The 24,172-nt window shown below is 38.2% G+C and overlaps 1 protein-coding gene across 1 annotated transcript in view; it reads right to left on the reverse strand.

Moving 5' to 3' along the window:
• The window catches only part of CIRSR (corepressor of RBPJ and splicing regulator), a 46,884-nt gene extending 22,731 nt beyond the window's left edge, over positions 1-24,153 (reverse strand). The window contains 9 exon segments of the mRNA XM_065525661.1: positions 7,263-7,295; positions 7,298-7,343; positions 7,345-7,380; positions 8,537-8,585; positions 8,978-9,042; positions 9,131-9,141; positions 10,021-10,094; positions 16,125-16,219; positions 24,024-24,153. Of these exon segments, the coding sequence (XP_065381733.1) occupies positions 7,263-7,295; positions 7,298-7,343; positions 7,345-7,380; positions 8,537-8,585; positions 8,978-9,042; positions 9,131-9,141; positions 10,021-10,094; positions 16,125-16,219; positions 24,024-24,095 (481 nt within the window). The 5' untranslated portion in view covers positions 24,096-24,153.
• Positions 24,154-24,172: the final 19 nt, after the last annotated feature.

The raw sequence follows: 24,172 nt of genomic DNA on the forward strand, positions 1-24,172 counted from the left end.
CATTCTAACAGCACCTTGCAGTTTCCAGTGATCAAAGTAAGTTACTTTATATACTAAACTAAGAATTTCATAATAGAAATAATGCAACACCAGGGGGTACCGTTATCGTGAAATAATTACACTCCTGAGAGATTACAGGCACAAGGCTGTACCCCAGGGGTGTGATTATCCCATGATAACCACATCCACTGAAATTGCCTTATTGCAAAAATAATCTCTATTCACTGGTGAGACATTATTCAATAGGTGATTTTTTTTTTTTTTTTTAATGAAAAGGCTTTTTTTTTTTTTTAGCTTGAATCAGCAAGTGGATTAGAAAATTGGTCAGTTTATTTTTCATTGCATTCAAATTCAGAACACAACATCATTATTATTTGCTTTCCTATTTGATACAGTAGAATTTTGATTTTGTTTTTGAGAAATCTTTCAGAGTTTCTATTTGCTTTAGCTGACTACTACTGCTAAATTTATGTCAAACTTTAAAAGCATTAATTGAGCAATTCAATTTTAAATAACTTACTTCTATGTACAGTTTTTAATTCTTCTAAAACAATGTTCATTTACAAAACTTATAAATGCAATGTACCTTCACTAATGGAATTACAGGTAGGCCAAAAATATGAAACCAAAAATCTCAAGTAATCCTACCACCCAGACACAACCACTGTTAATAATTGTCTATCTCCTTCCAATCCTTTTTCTAAAAGTATCTGTCTCTCTGTCTACATGTCTACCTAAAGATACAAAGAGAAACACAAATGTAACTACTCTGTTTTACAACCTGCTTTTCTTATTTGACCAAAGATTGTAAACGTTCATATCATTAAGAAATCTTCATATCACTTAAAATAGCTACATGGGATAGTATTCCATTGTAACAATATTCTATAATTACTCACTTAATATCATTTTATTAGACATTTAGGTGTTCTTTATTTTTTTTCTCTGTAGCCCAGGCTGGAGTGCAGTGGCACAACTTCGGCTTACTGCAACCTCTGCCTCCCAGGTTTGAGCGATTCTCGTGCCTCAGCCTCCTGAGTAGCTGGGATTACAGGTGCACACCAGCACGCCCAGCTAATTTTTATATTTTTAGTAGAGACAGGGTTTCTCAATGTTGTCCAGGCTGGTCTCAAACTCCTGACCTCAGGTGATTTGGCCTCCTGCCTTGGCCTCCCTCACCTGTTGAGATTACAGGTGTGAGCCACCAAGCCCAGCCTCTCTTTTACTGTATACATAATCCTTTGTGACTAAATGTTTGAACATATCCATGATTATTTCCTTAGGGTAGATTCATGACTTTGTAATAAGTAAAACATAATTTAAAGAAACAGAAAAAGGTACTTTGCTCCCAAATCGTCAGTTGTTCTTACATATAGTTTAAGCTGATGGTTCTCAACCTTGATGATGCCTAAGAAATAGATCAGTAATTTTCATCATTCTATGTGGCATCACAGATGGTGAAAGTAACTGATTTTTTAAATCATAATTTTATCATAGAGTTCAGATATTCTAAGACACAAGATTTAAGAAATTAAAATACCCAATGTATTTACAAGTATTTGTTCTCATACCATGTCAGTTTGAATGGAAAAACTGGAAATGGAAATTTCCCTAACATCTTATTCTATAAAGACTGAGGCAAAGAATTAATTCAGTCTGCTAGTTATTTCTCATCATGAACATAGCCTTTACAACACACCAGTAACTCTTTTTTTAGCTGTTCCAATTATTCTGAAAATAAGTTTAATATGGGAGTACAAAGGAAAACATTAGCCTTCTGAAGAAAATCATGTGACAGTCAATGTTTGAAAAGCCTAAATTTTAAGTTTCTTTTTAATCACACATTTTAATATAAAAATAAAATTACCTGTAATTTCACCTAATTAACATACTATTTTCATGTTTGTTTCCTTCCAGTCCTAATTTACATGCCCACAGATTTATATTAGAATCATAGCATAGATTCAATTGTATTACTTAGTTTACTTAAGATATCAACAGTTTACTTTGCCATTCCCCTAGTGCTGGATATTTAGACTGTTTACAATGGTGAAAAATTAGAAATGATGTTGAAAATGTCTTCACTCACCTTAAAAAAAAAAAAACAAAAAACTCTTTCAACGCATTATCATCTTTCCTTTTCCTTAATACTATCCCCCTGTGTGTATGTGTGTGTGTGTTTCTTCTTACATGCAAAACACACACACACACACACACACACACACACACACACACACACACACACACACACACACAGACACACAGTCTTCCATGGCATTAATTTTGCTTACAGGAGTTTCACCAAACTTTCAGATCATGAACATCATCTTGGAGACTAAGATGCTCAGACTTCTCCCTCCCCTCAGGACTCTTCTTCAACAGCCCTTCTGCAACAGGGGCTTGGGAACCAACATTTACACAAAATACTTAAGTGAACCTTTCCATTAGGTAAGTTTGAGTAAACACTGGCTACAGTGGCCAAACCCTTTCGGCCAGCTTTTTGAGAGCCATTTAAGTCTGTTGCTATCATTTAAAGTCATCCAAGTTAAAATCTTCTGTGCTTATGTTTTTCTTCTAATCTTTCTTCTTTGGTCAACCTTTCTTTCTACCTAAGTTTTAATTCTTCAAAGCTCATTTTAGTCCCACCTCCTCTATTAGCTACGTAATTTAACATTCAGTTACTCTCTATTAAATAGAGCCTTACATAATACCATACTTTGTTTTCCTGACTAGGTTGTAAACTGGGATTACTCTATGTTAATTTGATGTGTCTGATTAGACTGTAAATCAGGGGTTGAGCCTGTGTCTTCTATGAGAGCTTGAGTTCAAAAAATAAAACTTACTGGCTGATGTGTAAGATGTCAAATACAGAGTTGGCAAATATAATTATATCACAAAGTAAGCAAAAAACTTCAGTTCTAAGAATTAAGCAAATGCAGGCAGAGAGATGTTAAGCAGCTTGACTAAAGTTACACAGATACTAAGTAGCAAACACTTAGCTATGTACGGAGCTACATAGATGCCTGGCTGTAAACCTGGCTGCAAATGAGGCATCTGTGTAGCTCCACAGCTCCTCAGTCTGTGTGCTTAACCACTAAGTACATGGCTTCTCAGAACTGATGGTTTTCTCTATATGAAAGGTTATTCCTTTTGCCTAAGATACTCAATGCTCTTTTCCCATGTCTTGCATGCCATGCCAGCATCCTTCCTGTCATTTAGGTCTCAGCTTAACGTTGCTTCCTTAGAGGAGCCCTTCCTGACCACTTAATCTAAAGTAATTCCCCATTTAGTTCTTATCACAGTATCCAATTAAACATTCATCACAGAACTTATAAATACCTGATATTTTCTTATTTATTAGTTTACTGTGTGTCATTCCCAATATAATGAAAGGTTTTGGTATTGTGTTCCTAGAGCCTAGAACAAGGTCTGGCACAGAAACAGTGCTCCATAAATGATGATTGAATAAACATGTTTATTTTACCAACCACTGATGAACATTTAGGGTTGCTGCCAATCTTTCACTACTATAAATCTTTGAAAATCTACCTTATCACAGTTTTATTATAAATTACTGGAAGGCAAATTTCTAGGTAAAAAGCTATGCATGTTTTTCAGGCTTTCGATACATATCAGCAAATATATAACCTTTCCAGAAAGGTTGCTCTAATTTATCAAGAGAGGGTTAAAATGTTCATTTTGGTTGGGTGTGATGTCTCACACCTGTAATCCCAGCACTTTGGGAGGCTGAGGTGGGATGATCATTTGAGCTCAGGAGTTCGAGACCAGCCTGGGCAACATGATGAAACCCCATCTCTACAAAAAAAACAAAAATTAGCTGGGCATGGTGGCTTACGTCTGTAGTCCCAGCTACTCAGGAGGCTGAGGTGAGAGGATTGTTTGAGCCTGGGAAGCAGAGGTTGCAGTGAGTTGAGACCCGTATCACTGCCCTCCAGTCTGGGCAACAGGATGACACCCTGTCCCAAAGAAAAACAAAACACAAAATAAAATGTTCATTTTGCCACACTTGTGAAAATACTGGATGCATACCTTTTAAAATCTTTACCAAGGTTTGACAGGCGAAAAGGTAACATATTGTTTTAGTTTTCATTTCTTTGGTTATTAATGTTGTTGAAAATATTTTCATATGTTTAATGGTCATCTGAATTCCTTCTTTTGTAAACTATGTCCTTTGCTCCTTCATGTTTGTGTGTTCATCTTTTTCATATTGACTTGAAAGAACATTTTTGTTTTTGAGACAGAGTCTCGCTTTGTCACCTGGGCTGGAGCACAGTGGTGCAAACCTGGCTCACTGTAGCCTCAACCTTCTGGGCTCAAATGATCCTCCTGCCTTGGCCTCTCGAGTAGCTGGGACTACAGGTGCAGACCACCAAGCCCAGCTAAATTTTTTTGAATTTTTTGTAGAGATGGGTTTCATCATGTTGCCCAGGCTGGTCTCAAACTCCTGAGCTCAAGCGATCCTCCTGCCTTGGCCTTTCAACATGCTGGGATTACAGGCCTGAGCCACCATGCCCAGCCCTGAAAGAACATTTTCTATATTAGGGGTATCAGCCTCATGCAGAGAAACCATACTGTTTCCACAAAGGTAATGCTTCTCATCTTCTCCCACCCAGGTGCTCAATTCATTTAGATAGAGAAAGACTTCTTAAGCCTGGTTACATAAATGTTAAAAACTTGATAGGAACCAAATACTTGAGCATTTTTTCTACTTCATTAATTTGATCCTGAAAAAGTTCATTTTACTAAGGAATAATAGCACAGTAAAACCCCACCATAAGAGGGTTCCAAAAATGTTAATTGTATAGATTGAGTGACTGAGTTATTATAAGGTTAATGAATAGAAATGGAGGGCTGGAGGGCCGGGCACGGTGACTCGCGCCTGTAATCCTAGCACTTTGGGAGGCCGAAGCAGGCAGATCATGAGGTCAGGAGTTCGAGACCGTCCTGGGTAACACAGTGAAACCCTGTCTCTACTAAAAATACAAAAAATTAGCCGGGCGTGGTGGTGGACACCTGTAGTCCCAGCTACTCGGGAGGCTGAGGCAGGAGAATGGCATGAACCCGGGAGGAGGAGCTTGCAGTGAGCCGAGATCGCACCACTGTACTCCAGCCTGGGTAGCAAAGCAAGACTCTGTCTCAGAAAAAAAAAAAAAAAGAAAGAAATGGAGGGCTGGAGAAGAGCCAATAACCAGCTTTGTTATATCTGAATTCACATAATTGTGGGCATGTTTTTTTGAGGTTTTCGTGTTTTCAACACTCAAAAACAGGTTAACTATTCAGTTAGCACAAGTTCTGATTGTTAGCAGACTTTCTAATATAGACTCAAGAGAAATCACGTCTATTGATTATTAAAAGAAAGCACTAAGTCTGGAGTCTATGCCGCTCAGGATCAGAGTTAGACAAGGCTGAGGCATAAAGACAACTACTACTTCTGCCTGTCTCAAGTCAACCATGAGTCATGCAGTTGCAGGGGCACTATAAGGTTTGAGTGAAAGAAAAGATAAGATGCAACCCCTTCCAGAAAACAGGTTGTACTTCGATGTAACAACAAATCCCTATGACTAAAAAAGAAGTGGTCAGAAATATTTGAGCCAACGGGTATATAACATACACTTCATTTCCTTTGGGGCTTTATTTCCTTTCTCCCTTCTTCTACTAGTTAGCTGGGGGCAAGGGAGGAGGAGGCATTAGGTAGGTAAGTTTTTAAGGGTACCTGTACTGTGGTATCAGTGGGATGTTCTTTTGTCAGAGATTGCCAGACCTAAGTCCCTATCAGTATTGTCTCACCTAATTAATACTGAGCGAATAATTTCCTTTTACTTAAACTGCGCAGTTTCCTTCTACTTAAAGGTGGTTACTGGCCAGGCATGGTGGCTCATGTCTGTAATCCCAGTACTTTGGGAGGCTGAGGCAGGAGTTGGAGACCAGCCTAGGCAACATGGCAAAACCCTATCTCTATTAAAAAATACAAAAAGTAGCCAGGCATGGTGGTGTGTGTTGGCAGTCTCAGCTAGCTACTCGGGGGGCTGAGGTGGGAAGAGAGCTTGAGCTCGGGAGCTGAAGGTTGCAGTGAGCTGAGATTGTGCCACTGCACTCCAGTCTGGGCAACAGAGCCAGACTTGGTCTCAAAAAACAAACAAACAAAAAAACCAAGCTTATCATCCATCAAACTCCTAAACTCCTAATAGGAAAACTGGCACTTTGAATCCTATAGCCTGAATCAGCTTGCTGAAGAATCTCTAGCTATCGAATAGAGGCTGAAGATCGTGTGTTGATTGAGGGTAAACCCTGGGGTCAGACTGAGGCAGCAGTGAAAGCCAAAGGGAGTCTAAGGAGGTGCATCACAGGCCTTGGTGGCCTGAGAGGACAGGGCTTCTGGGGTTCATGCCCAGAGCATCTGCTTCAATAGAGCAGCCCCGCTTTTATATGTTCTGTATACTGAGGTCTCATGTAAGATTTCTTAAAAGAAAAAAAAAGGGTTCTCTAGCTGCTTTAAAAATGCAGAAAATCTCCAAGTTATACTATCATCCTTATTTTAAAATAAGGAGCTGAAGTTCATAAAAGTGAAAGACTTGCTTAAGGTTACAGGATTAAACAGATTATCTCTATTATAATCTATTACAAGCTGGAGTTGGATTATTGTGCCTGTTTCAGTAATATACTAACAAAGCACTGATAAATTTAAGTTAAAACTTCTCAGTTTAGTATCTCTTTAGAAAAAGAACCAAAATGATCTAAACCAAATCAGACCCATTTTTCTGAAACAGACGGTAATATGCAGGACAGTAAGTAACTTTAAGTAAAAAACAATTTTAACATACTCAGCTTTGTTTTTACCTCTGTACTAAAAAGAGATGGCTTCTGAGGCTTTCAGTACAGTCTATTTTTATAATTCAGGAGAATATGAATATGAGAAATAACCATTTTTTCCTTCCATTTTTAGGCTACTAGTCTGATAAACTATGTTTAATGTATTTTACTTTAAGACTTAGTTCATAGGGCCTTGGGCTGGAAAATTTTAACTTAATCCTATTACACAGCATTTCAATTCAACATATATGATCAGATTTTCCCATTAATCATATTTTGGGAATGGTCTTAGTCAAAAACAAACAAACAAACAAAAATAAAAACCACACACACAAACCCAAATAAAACAATACCCAGAAAGAGCAAAGAAAAATGTTGTTTTATCTTTCCTCGTTTGTCCTCTCCCGAAACAAATCATGTCTAGTGCCTACCTGAGCCATCGGTAGGAACCGAACTTGCATTGATTCCAGAAAGACCAAACAAAGGACATTCTCGATCTGTGTTGACATGACCCCATTTGTGACATTTAATGCACCTCACATTTCGAACCTGAGAAATAATGAATGTGATTTTGGTTACTGAAAAAGTAAGAATCTAACCAATGTTCAAATTCCTATTCCTTGATAGAATTTAAGCTAAATTACATTTTTAAAAGATCTCCAGGGAAAAAGACTCCAAACTATGTTTGGTAATTGAATACAAAGACTAAAATATTTCACTATAAATTTTGCCTAGAAACTAAGCTGAATCTCATTTCTTTTTAGCTTTCACTTGGTGGCAATATAATGTCATCCAAAAAGAAATGGTAAAATACCAAAAAGAATTATGTCATTATGTGAAGAAATTAAGCTTAAATTCTCTCATTTTAATAAGTTAACCTTTAAAGTTTCAAATTTCGAAACCCGGAGCTAGTAAACATTTTCTGTAAAGGTCCAAATGTAGTAAATATTATTATAGGCTTTTTGGGACAGATGTTGTCTATTCTAACTATTCAACTCTGCTTCTGTAGTGGGAAAGCAGCCATAGCCAATAAGTAAATGAATAGGCAAAGCAGTGTTTCAATAAAACTTTCTTTACAACAAGGATTTGCCCTCTGATGATAGTCTGTCCTGATTCTAAACCAATAATAGATTTAAATCTTTTCTTGACATTGAGCTGATTCTCCAAATTTTTTGAAAACTACAGAAACCAGTATCATTATAGCTCTCACTATAAAAGTTTGATTCCTGTCTTTTTTTTTTTTTTTTTGAGATGGAGTCTCACTCTATTGCCCAGGCTGGAGTGCAGTGGCGCAGTCACGGCTCACTGCAACCTCCACCTCCCGGGTTCCAGTGATTCTCCTGCCTCAGACTCCCGGGTAGCTGGGATTACAGGCACCCGCCACCATGCCAGGCTAATTTTTTGTACTTTTAGTACAGACAGGGTTTCACTATGTCAGCCTGGCTGGTCTCGAACTCCTGATCTCATGATCCGCCCACCTCGGCCTCCCAAAGTGCTGAAATTACAGGCATGAACCACCGTACCCAGCCTGATTCCTGTCTTTTATCAGCCTATTACATTTTATGTTTTCTCCTCTATTCCTTATATTATCTCATACAAATCAAAACCATAGTGCCCCTTTTCAGCTTAAACACCTTTCAGACAATATAAAAATATATTTATTAAATAAAAATTATTCTTACAGAGTAAAATATGTGTTACTTGCCTGAATACCAAAGGGCTGATCTCTGATGTTCATGTCATCTTTCGCATATCTATTAAATAGAGGAAATGTACAAACACATTAAGATTTAAAAATTAAACAGCAGTTAATCAGAAAAATAGTTTTACACTTCTAAGAACATTATGAAATATATTACTTCAGTAAGAATATAGAACTATAAAATCTATCAAGTATTTCCAAACACCATTTAGTTATTATGTGTCTAGTCTGATAATCTGTGATTTAAAAAAAATGAAAAAGTATATAAAACAAAAGACTATGATCAAGCAGATTAGTTGAATAAGACAGCTAATTAAAATCATTAAAAATAACTTTTCACATCAGTTTCCTCCTCTAATGACTGAAAAAGCAACATAAAATGGGATATCAGTAAATGTAAACTTAATGATACATATCTTGTCTTAAAAGTAAACCAGTCCTTACTTTTCTCGTGGGGCTCCTTTCTGCCATTCAAATTTGTATTCGGTCTCTCCTTCTGTTTCTTCTTTCTAAAAACATTCATTGAAAATTCTTTTAATTTTTCCATATAACACAATCAATTGCAAGTAAATTCAGACACAGAAAATAGTCCTTTACCTCTTTGTTTTCTTGATTGCATATCAAAAATATGAAAGAAAAAAGGTAAGACAAGTTAAAAACATCAATATAAAAATCTACTGTATTCACTATATCATGTTATTTGTCACTTATAAGAATTCATTGGTTTGACTTTTTTTCTTCTTTCACAAGATAAAAATTCAGACCACTGCAGGATAAAATACAAAATTAAAATTAATAAGCATGTTAATTCACAGTTATTAAACTTTTTACTGTTCATTGACAGTGAATATTGTTTTTTATTTACAAATGCATTAAATAGTAAGAAGGACTAAAGATACATATACAAATTATGAAAGAATAAGTGTACTTTGGACATAAAGGATTTTTTCCTCCTCAAGGGCACATTATGAAATATTACCAGATTAGAAAGATATTTTTTAGTATTTATTCTGTTGTATGATTATAGTTTTTATTATCTTCACAGGATAATAGCAATTTTAAAAGATAGAGAGCAACTTTAAAAAAATATCTGTCATAGTACTTTTCAATCTTTAGCTGCAAACACATCCAAGACTTAAAAGAAAAGGAAGGAGGCCAAGCGAGGTGGTTCACACTTATAATCCTAGCACTTTGGGAGGCTGAGGTGGGTGGATCAGGAGGTCAGGAGTTCAAGACCAGCCTGGCCAACATGGTGAAACTCTGTCTCTACTAAAGACACAAAAATTAGCTGGGTGTGGTGGCATGCTCTTGTAACCCCAGCTACCCCGGAGACTGAGGCAGGAGAACTGCTTGAACCCAGGAGGTGGAGGTTGTAGTGTGCCGAGATGGTGCCCCTGCACTCCAGCCTGGATGACAGGGCAAGACTCCATCTCAAAAAAAAAAAAAAAAAAAAAGAAAAAGAAAAAGAAAAGGAAGGAGATAAGTACCTTTTTTAGCTCCTGGTGGGGCTTCATACATGAAATTAAGGCCATTCTTTACACGTTCATCTCCCATAAGCAATCTAAATGAAACAAGACAAAGTTAACGATCTTATGTAGGACAAAAAAAAAAAAAATTATAGAATAATCCACTCCCCACGAAAAAAAGCTAAGGGAATTAAGATGAAATATTTTTGTTACAAACAGAGTTCCAAAACTTTACTCCACTAACTAGATTACATCCAAATGGAAATTAAACAGTGCTGCCTCTTTAGTAACTGGTTATAAGCTCTGAGACTTTCTTACTACAAGAGAGACCCTAGCCATCTTAACAAAAAAGAGGAAAAATAATATGGTTATTTTTCTTACAGGATTTTCTCAAACCCTGAAATGCTGTGGAAATTATGACAACTTTGAAATCCCATATGCCATCACAAATTTACAATTAAGTTAAATAATGCCAACACCTTTTCTTAATTGTAAGGGATCAAATGGTTTTGTTTTTTCCGAACAAAAAAAGAAAAGGCAAAGGGATCAGTTTTGGAAAAAATGAGTCTCTCAGGGATTTCTTTAGGAAGTCAAATCCAACCAGGGCTTGTAAGAGTCACAGTAAATGAGAAAATAAAATTCTTTCATGAGGCCAGTGAAAAAAGAATAATTTAAAGAAAGTCTATGGCTGGGCACAGTGGCTCACACTTGTAATCCCAGCACATTGGGAGGCCGAAGCAAGTGGATCACCTGAGGTCAGGAGTTTGAGACCAGCCTGGTCAACATGGAGAAACCCCATCTCTACCAAAAATACAAAAAATAGCCAGGTGTAGTGGTGTGTACCTGTAATCCCAGCTACTCAGGAGGCTGAGGCAGGAGAATCACTTAAACCTGGGAGGCAGAAGTTGCAGTGAGCTGAGATCGTGCCACTGCATTCCAGCCTGGGTGACAGAGCCGGGCTCTGTCTCAAAAACAACAACAGCAGCAAAAAAGTCTACACATGCCAATTAATATGATGGACTCAGTGTCTGGTGCATGACAAAAATCACATTATTTATAGTTTTGTTTTAACACTGAAAGTTCCCTGTTTGAGCTCTGTTTAAAAAAAGATACGCTAGGTTTTTTAGAACAAAAAGCTCTGTAATGAATGGAATGACTGGTTGAGTCAAAGTTTTAATTCATAAGATCCAAGTAAAAATAATAAAGAAGGAGGCTAAAGAGTGAACATAATTTTTCCTTATATTTGGAAAAGACAATCACAAAGGATATATGACATGATTATAATTCCTCTCCTTATATCCACTGGATTCTATAAAGACCTATAAAAAAGAAGCAAAAGGCCACAGGGATCTACATCCAATAGATGTAGATACAGACAGAGTGATACTCAGCAATAAAAGGGATTGAAATACTGATATATACAATACCAAGGGTCAACTTCAAAAGCATTACGCTATGTGAAAGAAGCCAGTCACAAAAGACCACATGACATATGATCTAATTTATAGGACATGTCCAGAATAGGCAAATCTATAGAGACAGCAAGGAAATTAGTGGCTGCTCAGCACTGAGAGGTAGAAGGGGGACAAGGCAGGGGAATGAGAAGTGACTGCTAATAGATAGAAGATTTCTTTTTTGGATAATGTAAATGTTCTGAAATTAGATTACAGTGATGGCTCCAAAAGTCTAAATATACTTAAAAACAACAAACACTTTAAACAGGTGTATAAGTTATATCTTAAATTCACATCATTAAAAATATCAAAATTAGCCCGGCGCAGTGGCTCACGTCTGTAATGCCAGCACTTTGGGAGGCTGAGGCGGGTGGATCTTGAGGTCAGGAGTTCGAGACCAGCTTGGCCAACATAGTGAAACTATGTCTCTACTAAAAATACAAAAATTAGCTGGGCGTGGTGGCAGATGCCTGTAGTCCCAGCCACTCGGGAGGCTGAAGCAGGAGAATCGCTTGAACCTGGGGGGCAGAGGTTGGAGTGAGCCAAGATCCCGCCACTGCACTCTGGGCTGGGCGATAGAGTGAGACTCCATCTCAAAATAAATAAATAAATAAATAAATAAATAAATAAAATCAAAATCAAATACACTGAAAGCCAAGCTCAGCATCACTAGTTATTAGGGAAATGCAAATCAAAATCACAATGAGATATCACCTTGCACCTACTGGATGGCTATCTTCTGGAAAAAAAAAAGGAAAATAACAAATGCTAGAGAGGATATAGAGAAACTGAAACCCAAGTCCATTACTAGTAGGAAATGTAAAATGGTGCAGTCACTGTGACAACCAGTTTCGTGGTTCCTCAAAACGCTAAATATAAACCTACCATGTGATCCAGCAATTACACTCCTAGGTATATATCCAAAGGAACTAAAAACAAGGACTTGACCAGGTATTTCTATGCCAACATTTATAGCAGCATTATTCACAATAGCCAAAAGATGGAAGTAACCCAAGACTCAAACAGATGGATAAACAAAATGTGGTATGTACATACAAAGGAGAATTATTCAGCCATAAAAAGGAATACAGTGCTGATACATATTACAATATATATGAACCTTGGGACACATTATGCTAAGTGAAACAAGCCAGACACAAAGGAACAAATATATGATTCCATTTATATGAGGTATTTAGAATAGGCAAATTCATAGACAAAGAAAGTAGAATGGTGGTTGCCCGGGGCTGTGGGCCAAGGGGAATAGGGAATTATTCTTTAATGGTTTAATGGTTACAAAGTTTCTGTTGGAGATAGTGAAAAAGTTTTGGAAATGATGATGGTTCACCACACTGAATTTAAGGGTACACTGAATTGCACACTGAATTGCACACTTAAAATGGTAAATTTTATAAAATACGTATTTTACAAAAAAACCCACAGACAAACCATTTCATTTATATGTGTATTTTTTAATTTATTTCTCTCTCTTTCTTTCCTTGTTTCTTTTTGTTTTTTAGAGACAAAGTCTCACTATGTTGCCCAGGCTGGTCTCAAACTCCTGGACTCAAGCAATCCTGCCCCAAAGTGTTGGGATTATAGGCATGAGCCATCGTGCCCAGCCCAATTCATTTATATTGAAACAAAAATAATAATAAAACCCAAACTAAAAGATTGTTTCCCACATTATGCAAAATTCAACAAGTATATAAAGTAAAAGGTATGGGTATAATATTGGTATTTTTGTTTTAACCTCAACTAAAAACTTACATAGTTTTTTTGACATCCCATAAATCTTTGTATTTACCTAGACAGAATAAATGTGATTTTCAGCTGGGCATGGTGGCTCATGCCTGTAATCCCAGCACTTTGGGAGGCCAAGACAGGAGGATTGCTTGAGTCCAGGAGTTCAAGATCAGACTGAGCAACACAGTGAGTGAGAGATCCTGTCTCTACAAAAAATAAAAAATTAGCCAGGTGTGGTGGTATATGCCTGTAGTTCCAGCTACTCAGGAGGCTGAAGCAAGAGGATCGCTTGAACCCAGAAGTTGAGGCTGCAGTGAGATATAATTGCACCACCGCACTCCAGCCTGGGCAACAGAGCGAGACCTTCCTCTCAAAAAAATTTTTTTTCATCTTAAGAAAAAAGTATAAAGTGACTAAAGCGATTGATATAATAAACATTAAGAAATCTCTAGGACAGTAAAAACTTAAAAGAGAAACAACAGATTACTGAAGAATGAAATTGGCTATCAAAAACAGCACTTTTGAAAGATGAAGAAATATTGAGTACCTACTCCATGCATGGTAATAAGTAATATTATAGGGACCTACTGGCAAATGACCAATTACTCATAAATTTGCACTCAAATGACCAAACCTAGAAGTGATAACATCTTAGTGGCAATGAACACACTTAGTGCTCAGATCCTGGTTTCTAAATATCATTCACCAATGAAAGGAACCTGGGTGCCTTGGAAAACTGGTTGATTCCAGTGTTGCATCAGGGAAAATAAAAGAAGTCTGACCATCTCATGGGACCAGAAGCAGCATTAAAAAAAAACAAAACAAAACAGGGTTGGTGCATGTTAAATGGATATAAGAGCCAACCTAACGAAGCTCTCAATGGCCCAAACTGAAACTACTGGAGCAAGAAAATAAGTAACAATAGTATTATATTATAATCCAAAGAATTAAATAAACAGCCATGAGTCCATATTGATAGAAAATAAACAACTAGATAAGGGAAATTCTTCCTTACAGAGGAACTCAAATTAATAAATGTAGAAGGAATGATAGAAATAGAAAATAACCATTAGAACATCACAGAAATAAATAATTGATGCAGGCAAGATCTACTGATGAATACCAAAATTAGGCAAAAGTCCAAGGAGAAACAGGGTATTTGCAGGGCTTCAAATATTAATTAAAAGGGAAAATAGTAACTTTTTTTAAAGATAAAGAATAAACATGAATACTGTGATCTGTTTCAAACCTAGTTTTCCACCTCCAGTCTGTTTTTATCCCTCTAACTCAACAATTGTTTCCTGAACACCCTCTCCATTTTCCAATATGTTTCTACTACTAATAATATAAAAATTAGGTTTTTATATTTGTTTATTTGTTTGTTATATATTTGTTTGTTTATTTGAGACAGAGTTTCGCTCTTGTTGCCCAGGCTGGAGTGCAATGGCGTGATCTTGGCTCACCGCAACTTCTGCCTCCCAGGTTCAAGCGATTCTCCTGCCTCAGCCTCCCGAGTAGCTGGGATTACAGGCATGCGCTACCACGCTTGGCTAATTTTGTATTTCTTAGTAGAAATGGGGTTTCTCCATGTTGGTCAGGCTCGTATCGAACTCCCGAACTCAGGTCATCTGCCCGCCTTGACCTCCCAAAGTGCTGGGATTATAGGCATGAGCCACTGCGCCCAACCAAATTAGGGTTTTTAAACAGTGATGCTATTGACATTTTGGACTAGATAGTTCTTTGTTGTGTGGAGCTGTCCTGTGCTTTGTAAGCTATTTTGCGGCATCCATAGTCTTCACCCACTAGATGTTGATAGCAGCCCAGTCCACAGTTGTGACAATCAAAACATTATCAAAACAATGTCTCCAAACATTGCCACATGTTCCCTGGGCAGGGTTGGGGGGGTGAGGGGTGTGTGCAAAAAATGATGCTCAGTTGAGAACCACCTATCTAAATCCTTATCATTCTTCAGATTTCAGCTTAAATGTCACCTCGTCCATAAAGTCTTCCATTATCCTAAATGGAATTATTCTTTCCTATACTAACATGCTGTATTTTCAAAAGCAGTGTATGCTTTTAATATATCAGTTATTATATTTGGCCTTGAACTATATGTATGTATCTCTTACTAGGGTTTCTTAAGGGTAGAGAGAAACTACACTTCACACACTTTTATAGGTACCTATAATACCACTTATTGCCATGCATGGAATAGGTACTCAATAAAAGTTAATAAGATTAAACAAAATTAGCGAGAAAGCTATTTAACTTTTATTTCTTTAACTTTACTCTCAATATATTATATTTTAAAAAGTATTAATAGTTTAGTATTACTTTGCTAAATTCCATATTTTGATTGAAAACTGAACTTCATGGACAATTTACCAAAACACCACTATTCAGTTGCTTGATTAACCAAGAGAAACAAGTTTCAGTGTTAAATCTGCATATATAACACAATAGCTAAAGGCAGGTACCATGTTGGAAGACACCAATTAAGAACCCTAGCCACGATACAGCTTTTAACAGAACAATGACAGGCATGTCAAATAAAGTCACTTTACTTTTCCTCTTGAAAGTGTCCTGCATATCTTTTCATTTGAGTGTGTTAAAGAAATAAGTTTGTAAGAGGTCTCAGCAGTTCAAGTGTAGACATGATTGTTCTTCTAAGCTTTGCCTAATTTGAGACTTGCTCAAAGACTATATATGAGTCACATGAATCTATATTTTACATGAATTATGGGTAAAGCCGGAAAAAGTGGCCATCTACAGGTATGAGAGTAAAAGAGATAGCCCTCAGGGAAAGAAAAGAATCCTATAGTTGGGTATTTGATCCCAAAAAGCTGACTTAATATATCATTCAGTAGGAAATTATTCCCATGAAATTGATAATTCTAGATATACTGGCATAACAGAATTTCTTACCTATTATCATATGATTCTTGTTCTTTAAGATATTGCTGCATCAATTCTTCTTGTTTCTTCTTATCATATGATATTTTCTGTTCTGCCATCCATACCTAGATTAGTGAAGTAAAAATGCAAATTAAATTGTTGGATTTAAATTGTTAAACAAAGTTTGCTTTTCTTGTATAATAAAATATAAAATGCAATTGCTTAAAGCAGGAGTGCCCAATCTTTTGGCTTCCCTGGGCCACAGAAAACACACCAATACACAGTGGAAGAAGAATTGTCTTGGGCCACACAAAATACACTAACGATAGCCAATGAGCTAAAAAAAAAAAAAAAGAGGGCAAAAAAATCTCATAATGTTTTAAGAAAGTTTACAAATTTGTGTTGGGCGGCATTCAAAGCTGTCCTGGGCCACATGCCACCCGCAGGCCAAGAGCTGGATAAGCTTGGCTGAAAGTTTATAACATAATCCAATTGGGCTGTAATCACATCATTACAAATTAACACCTGAAAAACTGGAAGTGCCTTGATACGAGTTCTTTTTATTTTTGAGACGGAGTCTGGCTATCACCCAGGCTGGAGTGCAATGGCACAATCTCGGCTAACTGCAACCTCCGCTTCCCAGGTTCAAGTGATTTTCCTGTCTCAGCCTCAGAGGTAGCTGGGATTACAGGAGCCCACCACCACACCAAACTAATTTTTTTGTATTTTTAGTAGAGAAGGGGTTTCGCTATGTTGGCCAGGCTGGTCTTGAACTCCTGACGTCAGGCAATCTGCCCGCCTCAGCCTCCCCAAGTGCTGGGATTACAGGCGAAAGTCACAGTGGACTGGGCAAGTTTTGGTTTTTAAAAGCTGTATTTATAGTTTAAATTACGTAACTATATTCATAGGTAGTTAATGTTACACATTTCTTACATATCCTTCCGAGATGTTCTAATATATGTATATGCAAAAGAACATATACAACATTCTTCTTATATAAATGGTAACATACTTTACGCGAACACACACACGCACACAAAATATGTATGAAATAAAATTATATACCATGGAGATCTGGTATTGTTTGGCTGTGTCACCACCCAAATCTCATCTTGAATCGTAGTTCCCATAATCCCCATGTGTCATGGGAGGGACTCGGTGGGATGTAATTGAATAATAGGGGCGGTTACACTCCATGTTGTTCTCATGATAGTAAGTGAGTTCTCACGAGGTCTGATGGTTTTATAAGGGGTTTTTCCCCTTGCTTAGCACTTCCCCTCACTGCTACCATGTGAAGACGGACATGTTTGCTTCCCCTTCTGCCATGAATGTAAGTTTCCTGAGGCCTCCCCAGCCCTGAAGAACCATGAGTCAATTAAACCTCTTTCCTTTATAAATTACTCAGTCTTGGTTATTTCTTCACAGCAGCGGTAAGAATAGACTAATACAGTAAATTGGTATAGTAGAGTGGAGTGCTGCTAAAAGGATACCTGAAAATATGGAAGCGACTTTAGAATTGGGTAACAGACAGAGGTTGGAACAGGAAAATGTGGGAAACTTTGGAATTTCCTAGAGAATTGGAGGGCTCAGAAAACAGGAAGATGTGGGAAAGTATGGAACTTCCTAGGGACTTGTTGAATGGCTTTAACCAAAATGCTGATAGTGATACGGACAATGAAGTCCAGGATGAGGTGGTCTCAGATGGAGATGGGAAACCTTTTCAGAAGTGGAGTAAAAGTCACTCTTGCTATGCAAAGAAACTGGTGGCATTTTGCCCCTGCCCCACAGATCTGTGGAACTTTGAACTTGAGAGAGATGATTTATGGCATCCAGTAGAAGAAACTTCTAAGCAGTAAGGCATTCAAGAGAAAGCACAGCATAAAATTCTGGAAATTCTGCAGCCTGACAACACAACAGAAAAGAAAACCCTATTTTCTGGGGAGAAATTCAAGCCGACTGCAGAAATTTGCATAAATAATGAGAAGCTGAATGTTAATCACCAAGACAAGGGAAAATGTCTCCAGGGTATGTCAGAGACCTTCACGGCAGCCCCTCCCATCACAGGCCTGGAGGCCTAGGAGAAAGAAAAAAGTGGTTTCCTGGGCTGAGTCCAGCCTCCCACCTGCTGTGTACAGCCTTTGGACTTGTGCCCTGCATTCCAGCCACTCCAGCTATGGCCATTGCTTCAGAGAATGCAAGCCCCAAACCTTGGCAGCTTCCATGTGATGTTGGACCTGCAGGTGCGCAGAAGGCAAGAATTGAGGTTTGGTAACCTCTGCCTAGATTTCAGAAGATGTATGGAAACACCTGGATGTCTAGGCAGATGTTTGCTGCAGGGGTGGAACCCTCATGGAGAACCTCTACTAGGGCAGTGGGGAAGGGAAATGTGGGGTCGAAGCCCTCACACAGAGTCCCTACTGAGGTACTATCTAGTGGAGCTGTGAGAAGAGGGCCACTGTCCTCCAGACCCCAGTATAGTAGATCCACCAACTTGCACCATGTACCTGGAAAAGCCACAGACACTCAACACCAGCCCATGAAAGCATCCAGGAGCAGGGCTATACCCTGCAAAGCCACAGGGGCAGAGTTGCCCAAGGCTGTGGGAGCCTAGCTATTGCATCAGCACACCCTGGATATGAGACATGAAGTCAAAGGAGATACTTTTGGAACTTTAAGGTTTAATGACTGCCCTATTGGATTTTGGACTGGCATGGGGCCTGTAGCACCTTTGTTTTGTCCAAATTGTCCCATTGGGAATGAGTGTATTTACCCAATGCCTGTATTCCTGTTGTATCCAGGAAGTCACTAACTTGCTTTTGATTTTACAGGCTCACAGGTGGAAGAGACTTGCCTTGTCTTACATGAGACTTTGGACTTAGACTTTTGAGTTAATGCTGGAATGAGTTAAGATTTTGGTGGACTGTTGGAAGGGCATGATTGTGTTTTGAAATGTGAGGATATGAGATCTGGAAGGGGCTGGGGTGGAATGATACGGTTTGGCTGTGTCCCCACCCAAATCTCATCTTGAATTGTAGTTCCCATAATCCCCGCGTATCATGGCAGGGACCCAATGAGAGGTACCTGAATCATAGGGGCAGTTACCTCCATGGTGTTTTTGTGATAGTGAGTGAGTTCTCACGAAATCTGATGGACAAAACCATCAGAAAAGGAGCTTTTCCTCTTTTGCTCAGCATTTTTCCTTGCTGACACCATGTGAAGACGTGTTTGCTTCCCCTTCTGCCATGATTTTAAGTTTCCTGAGGCATCCCTAGCCCTGCAGAACTGTGAGTCAATTAAACTTCTTTCCTTATAAATTACCCAGTCTCAGGTAATAGCAGCATGAGAACAGACTAATACTAATACAAGACTAACACAGATCAGTAAACAAATGCTTTCTTCTTTTGGGTGGTAAAGTTGCATATTTTTCTATTGTGGGATTATACCATAATTTATAATTTATTTAAGTAGCCTCCTACTGTATAAATGGGCACTTAAGAAATTTCCAATATTTTGCTATTAAAACTTTGCCGCAAGAACTCAATACACAGGTAATTTCACACACATTTGGCAGGGTTTTGAAAAGGATCAAGGCATTGCCAAGGAAAAAAACAGGGCAAGATATTACTGGCAGAGGGAACGACTCAGGCAAAGGCCCAAAGATGTAGAATAGAACTAAGTAGTTCAACATTACTAATGTATAAAATCTGAGGTTGGGCCGAGGTGGGCAGATCACCTTAAGTCAGGAGTTCGAGACCAGCCTGGCCAACATGGTGAAACCCCATCTCTAGTAAAAATACAAAAAGTAGCCAGGCATGGTGGTGTGTATTTGCAATCCCAGCTACTTGGGAAGCTGAGGCAGAAGAATCACCTGAGCCCGGGAGGTGGAGGCTTCAGTGAGCTGAGACTGCGTCACTGCACTCCAGCCTGGACAACAGAGTGAGCCTCCATCTCAAAATCAATCAACCAATCAAATAATCAATCAATCAATCTAAAGTGGGAGAATAGTAGGGGAGAGAAGGAGAAAAAAATGGAGTGAGATTACTTGGGCTCAATCCTGTAACACTTTAATAAGGGGCTGAAAGAGATCAGATTTGTGCTTTAAAAAAAGACGATTCTATCAAAATAACTTACATCCATACAATGGAATATTATTTAGCAATAAAAAGGAACAAAGTGCTGATACATGCCATCCCATGTATAAACTTCAAAAACATTATGGTGAGAGTAGCCAGTCACAGAAGACCACAGATTGCATGATTCCATTTAAATGAATTTCCAGAACAGGCAAATCCACTAACAGAAAGTAGATTAGTGCTTGCCTAGGGCTGCAGAGAGGGAGGAGAGTTAAGGAGAAATGGGAGTGACTAACAGGTATGGGGGTTTCTTTACATTTTTTGAGACACGGTGTCTCACTCTGTCACCCAGGCTGGAGTATAGTAGCGCAATCTTGGCTCACTGCAACCTCTGCCTCCCGGGTTCATGTGATTCTCCTACCTCAGCCTCCCGAGTAGCTGGGATTACAAGCGCCTGCTACCATGCCCAGCTAATTTTTGTATTTTCAGTAGAGACAAGGTTTCACCATGATGGCCAGACTGTCTCGAATTCCTGACCTTGGGTGATCCAACCACCTCAGCCACCCAAAGTGCAGAGATTACAGGCATGAGCCACCGTGCCCGGCGGGGGTTTCTTTTTGGGGTGATGACAAAGTTCTAAAATTGTTTGTGGTAATGATTGCTTAACTCCATGAATATATTTTAAAAACCACTAAATTGTACATTTTACATGTGTGTTTATATGATATGTAAATTTATCTCAGCAGAGCTGTTAAAATGAAAAATCACTATTCTGAGGGCTGTGTAATGAATGGATTTGAGAGGATTCAAGATTGGAGGCAGTAGAACCACTTAGGAAATGCAACAATATAGGTGAAAAATGATGAGGGTCTAAATTAAGACACAGGCAGTAGTGACAGAGAGGAAAGACGGATTCAAGAGATATTTGGAAGGTAAGACCAATAGCATTCAGTGATTGACTAGATAAAGGAGTGATGGGAAAAGGGATGAATCCTGAGCTTCTGGTTTGGGTAATAGGATGAAGGATTGTTTTACTATCTATATTTCTACCCATATGAGATAGCAAGTATAAAAAGGGCAGATTTGGGGTAAAAAAAACTTTTATTTCAGATATGTTGAGTTTGAGGTGCCTATAGGACATCAAGACGTAAATGTCTAGATAGCTGTCTGGAGCCACATCAAAGTTAAGAAGAGAAAACTGGGACTGCAGATCTGAGTCATGAGTAAACAGGCTAGTTAAAACGGGCTAGTTGGATGTGATTGCTTGGGGCAAGGATACTAAGTAAGCAAGAAGTGGGCCAAGGATGAAACTTTGGGGAACACTTATATTTTAGGAGCAGGCTAAAAATAAAGATCCAGTGAAGTTGATGGAAAAAGAAGTCTACTAATAGAGCGGGAAAACTAGAAGAGAGTAGTTACTACAGCTAAGGGAAGAGAGACTTTCACAAAAAAAGGAGTTTACAGTGGTGCTATTGTCAATAGCCGGTTTGTAAAGTGTTTGCCAGTTCACAAGAAGACAAATAAGGAGCTTGGACCACAATGTAAATTAACTGCTTCCTTCATTAACAATATCAAGAAAAAAAAAGAACAGCTGAACTAAAACAGTGTATTCTGTGACATAAATGACTGAGGCAGCGCATAACAATACATAACAGAGTGACCAGCAGATGTATAGCATTCACTCTTATTTCTGGTGAACAAATGAGACCTTAAAACCTACCAGACTCTTTGTAAGCTTGGGAAACTGAAAACGAACAAGGAAAAAAAGAACCTACTGGACTTTAATAAACCCAACATGCTTAATTTTACAATTAGAATTTTCTTTCTTTCTTTTTAAATATAGATGGGGGTCTCACTTTGTTGCCCATGCCGGTCTTGAATTCCTGGCCTCTCAAAGTGTTGGGATTATAGGTATGAGCCACCATACCTGGCCCTTAAAATTTTCATGGTGGAACTCTTTTGCACTCTTTGATCAAACTCCTTTGTTTCTTCCACTTCTATTTCTTAAAAACAAACAAACAAACTTTACTGGAGTATGACATATAAAAAGTTGTACATATTTAATGTATACAACCTGAGTTTGGTGACAAGTATATCCCTGAGAAACCATCACCACAATCCAGACTATAAACATATCCATCATCTCCAAAAGTTTCCTCCTACCCGAATACATTTTTCTATTTATCTTCATTTAATATAGTTCCTCTATCCTTAGTTAATTAAGAATGTTAGAGGTTACCCCCTCTCCCCATAAAGTATTAACTATCTAGAAAGGTCTGCTAATCAAAAACATTTCATTCTTCTCCTCTATCCTGGTAAAAGTATAAAACAGATCACAAAGGCCAACAGTATTTGGTACATTTTACTTAACACTTTACACGGATGAGAAGAATGTAGGTTCTAAGCCTATAACTGCTTTACTGAATTTCTCATAGGGGATTTGCAAAAGTTATTCTCCGTGGATTTCTTTTTTCTTGTAAGAAAGCTGATTCAATGACTTTTATAACGCTAAATGTCAAAAGTTCCAGTAAAAAATTATGATTTCTCGGGTATATTTGTCTCTAAATATAAACAGCAACTAAGCAAGCAACTGAATTCCATCTAATCTCTTCATTCTTGTAAAACTAGTAATAGCTGACCCCCTGAGTATGCAGAGAAAGGAAACGTCTGTGTTTGCTGTCAACAGTTATTGAGCCAACCAAATACAAGAAACCTCTCCCTCCCACAGTTGCAACCACGCAAACACAAACTGGTGCGGCGGAAAAAATCACTAGGTTAATCGGGTGTTCCAGATTCTAGTTCTGGTACAACATTTAACTAGCTGTGTAACTCTTGGCAAATTTGTTTCCTCATTTATAAAATAAGGAGATGGGGCTGGATGATTACCAAAGAGCTTTCAAGGTGTATCTGCGTTATTAAAATTTCATGGGGGAGTTACTAAGAAAAAATGTTTAATAAGGCTCCTTAGGAAGGTAACAGTGAAAAAAAGTTGAGAATCACTGGTCTAGAAGTGAGAGTATATAGCAATATCTCATCACCTCAACTGGTTCTAAAAACAAATAAAAGCTTAGTTATTTTCACAACTTTCTACATAGGGGCAATCAACATTTTATTGAGCACCTCCTCTCTGTAGCGAACAGTGATAGATGCCTACGTTGTTTCAAATCCTTTATCTCCACTATTTCACTTAATCCTCACAATTAAGCCAATCACCCTTAATTTACAGATTAGGAGACTGAGGGTCAGATATTACAAATATTTTGTGCAAGGTCTTAAGGCTAAAAGTGACTGCTCGAATAACTAGAATCCAGATTTGACTCGAAAGCCGATTCTTTCTAATTCACTCTTCTGCTTTTCATTACTATGATATTCACCAAGGTATTACACCTGGTAGACCTGTAATTACGTAAAACACTAAACTTCAACGAGGTCATTAAAAAGATATTAGATTATTGGGTAAATTTTTTAAAGATCTATCTTAAATAAACGTGGAGACTTCTTTGTACAGAAAAGTAGAGTTCAGAAGCCGTGATCCCTGGGATCCGAAAAGACAAAAAACCAGAATCAGCTGAGGGAAGTACTGAGGAATTTTGACATTAGTCTTCACATATTATGGATTTACATTCCTGGCGACAAAGATTCTCTAGACCGCCGGTCTCCTCGCTGTTGCAGAATAAACGCTGAGGATCCCCTGCGTCAGCGAGCTGCTCAGCAGAGAAAGGCGAGACTACGGGGCTTTAGGCCTAGAGAAGCGGGGCTGTCCTACGGACCTCAGAGACATCACCACTTTCACTTCCAGCACCTCAGGGAAGGCAGTCTCCGTGGGCCTGATCCCTCCCCGGGTCTCTTTACTCACTTTTTTGATGTTGGATTTGGAGGCAGGATGAAAGTCTTTCTTACACATGAAGTTGGCGAAGGATTTCCCCATCTTGGAACTGGAGCTAGGGAAAGCGGCACCTAGATCTGTAAGTAACGTAAACAAACTCAGTCTCCTAACCGGAACTG

This window comes from Macaca fascicularis, chromosome 12 (assembly GCF_037993035.2).
Source record: "Macaca fascicularis isolate 582-1 chromosome 12, T2T-MFA8v1.1".
Taxonomy (NCBI): domain Eukaryota; kingdom Metazoa; phylum Chordata; class Mammalia; order Primates; family Cercopithecidae; genus Macaca; species Macaca fascicularis.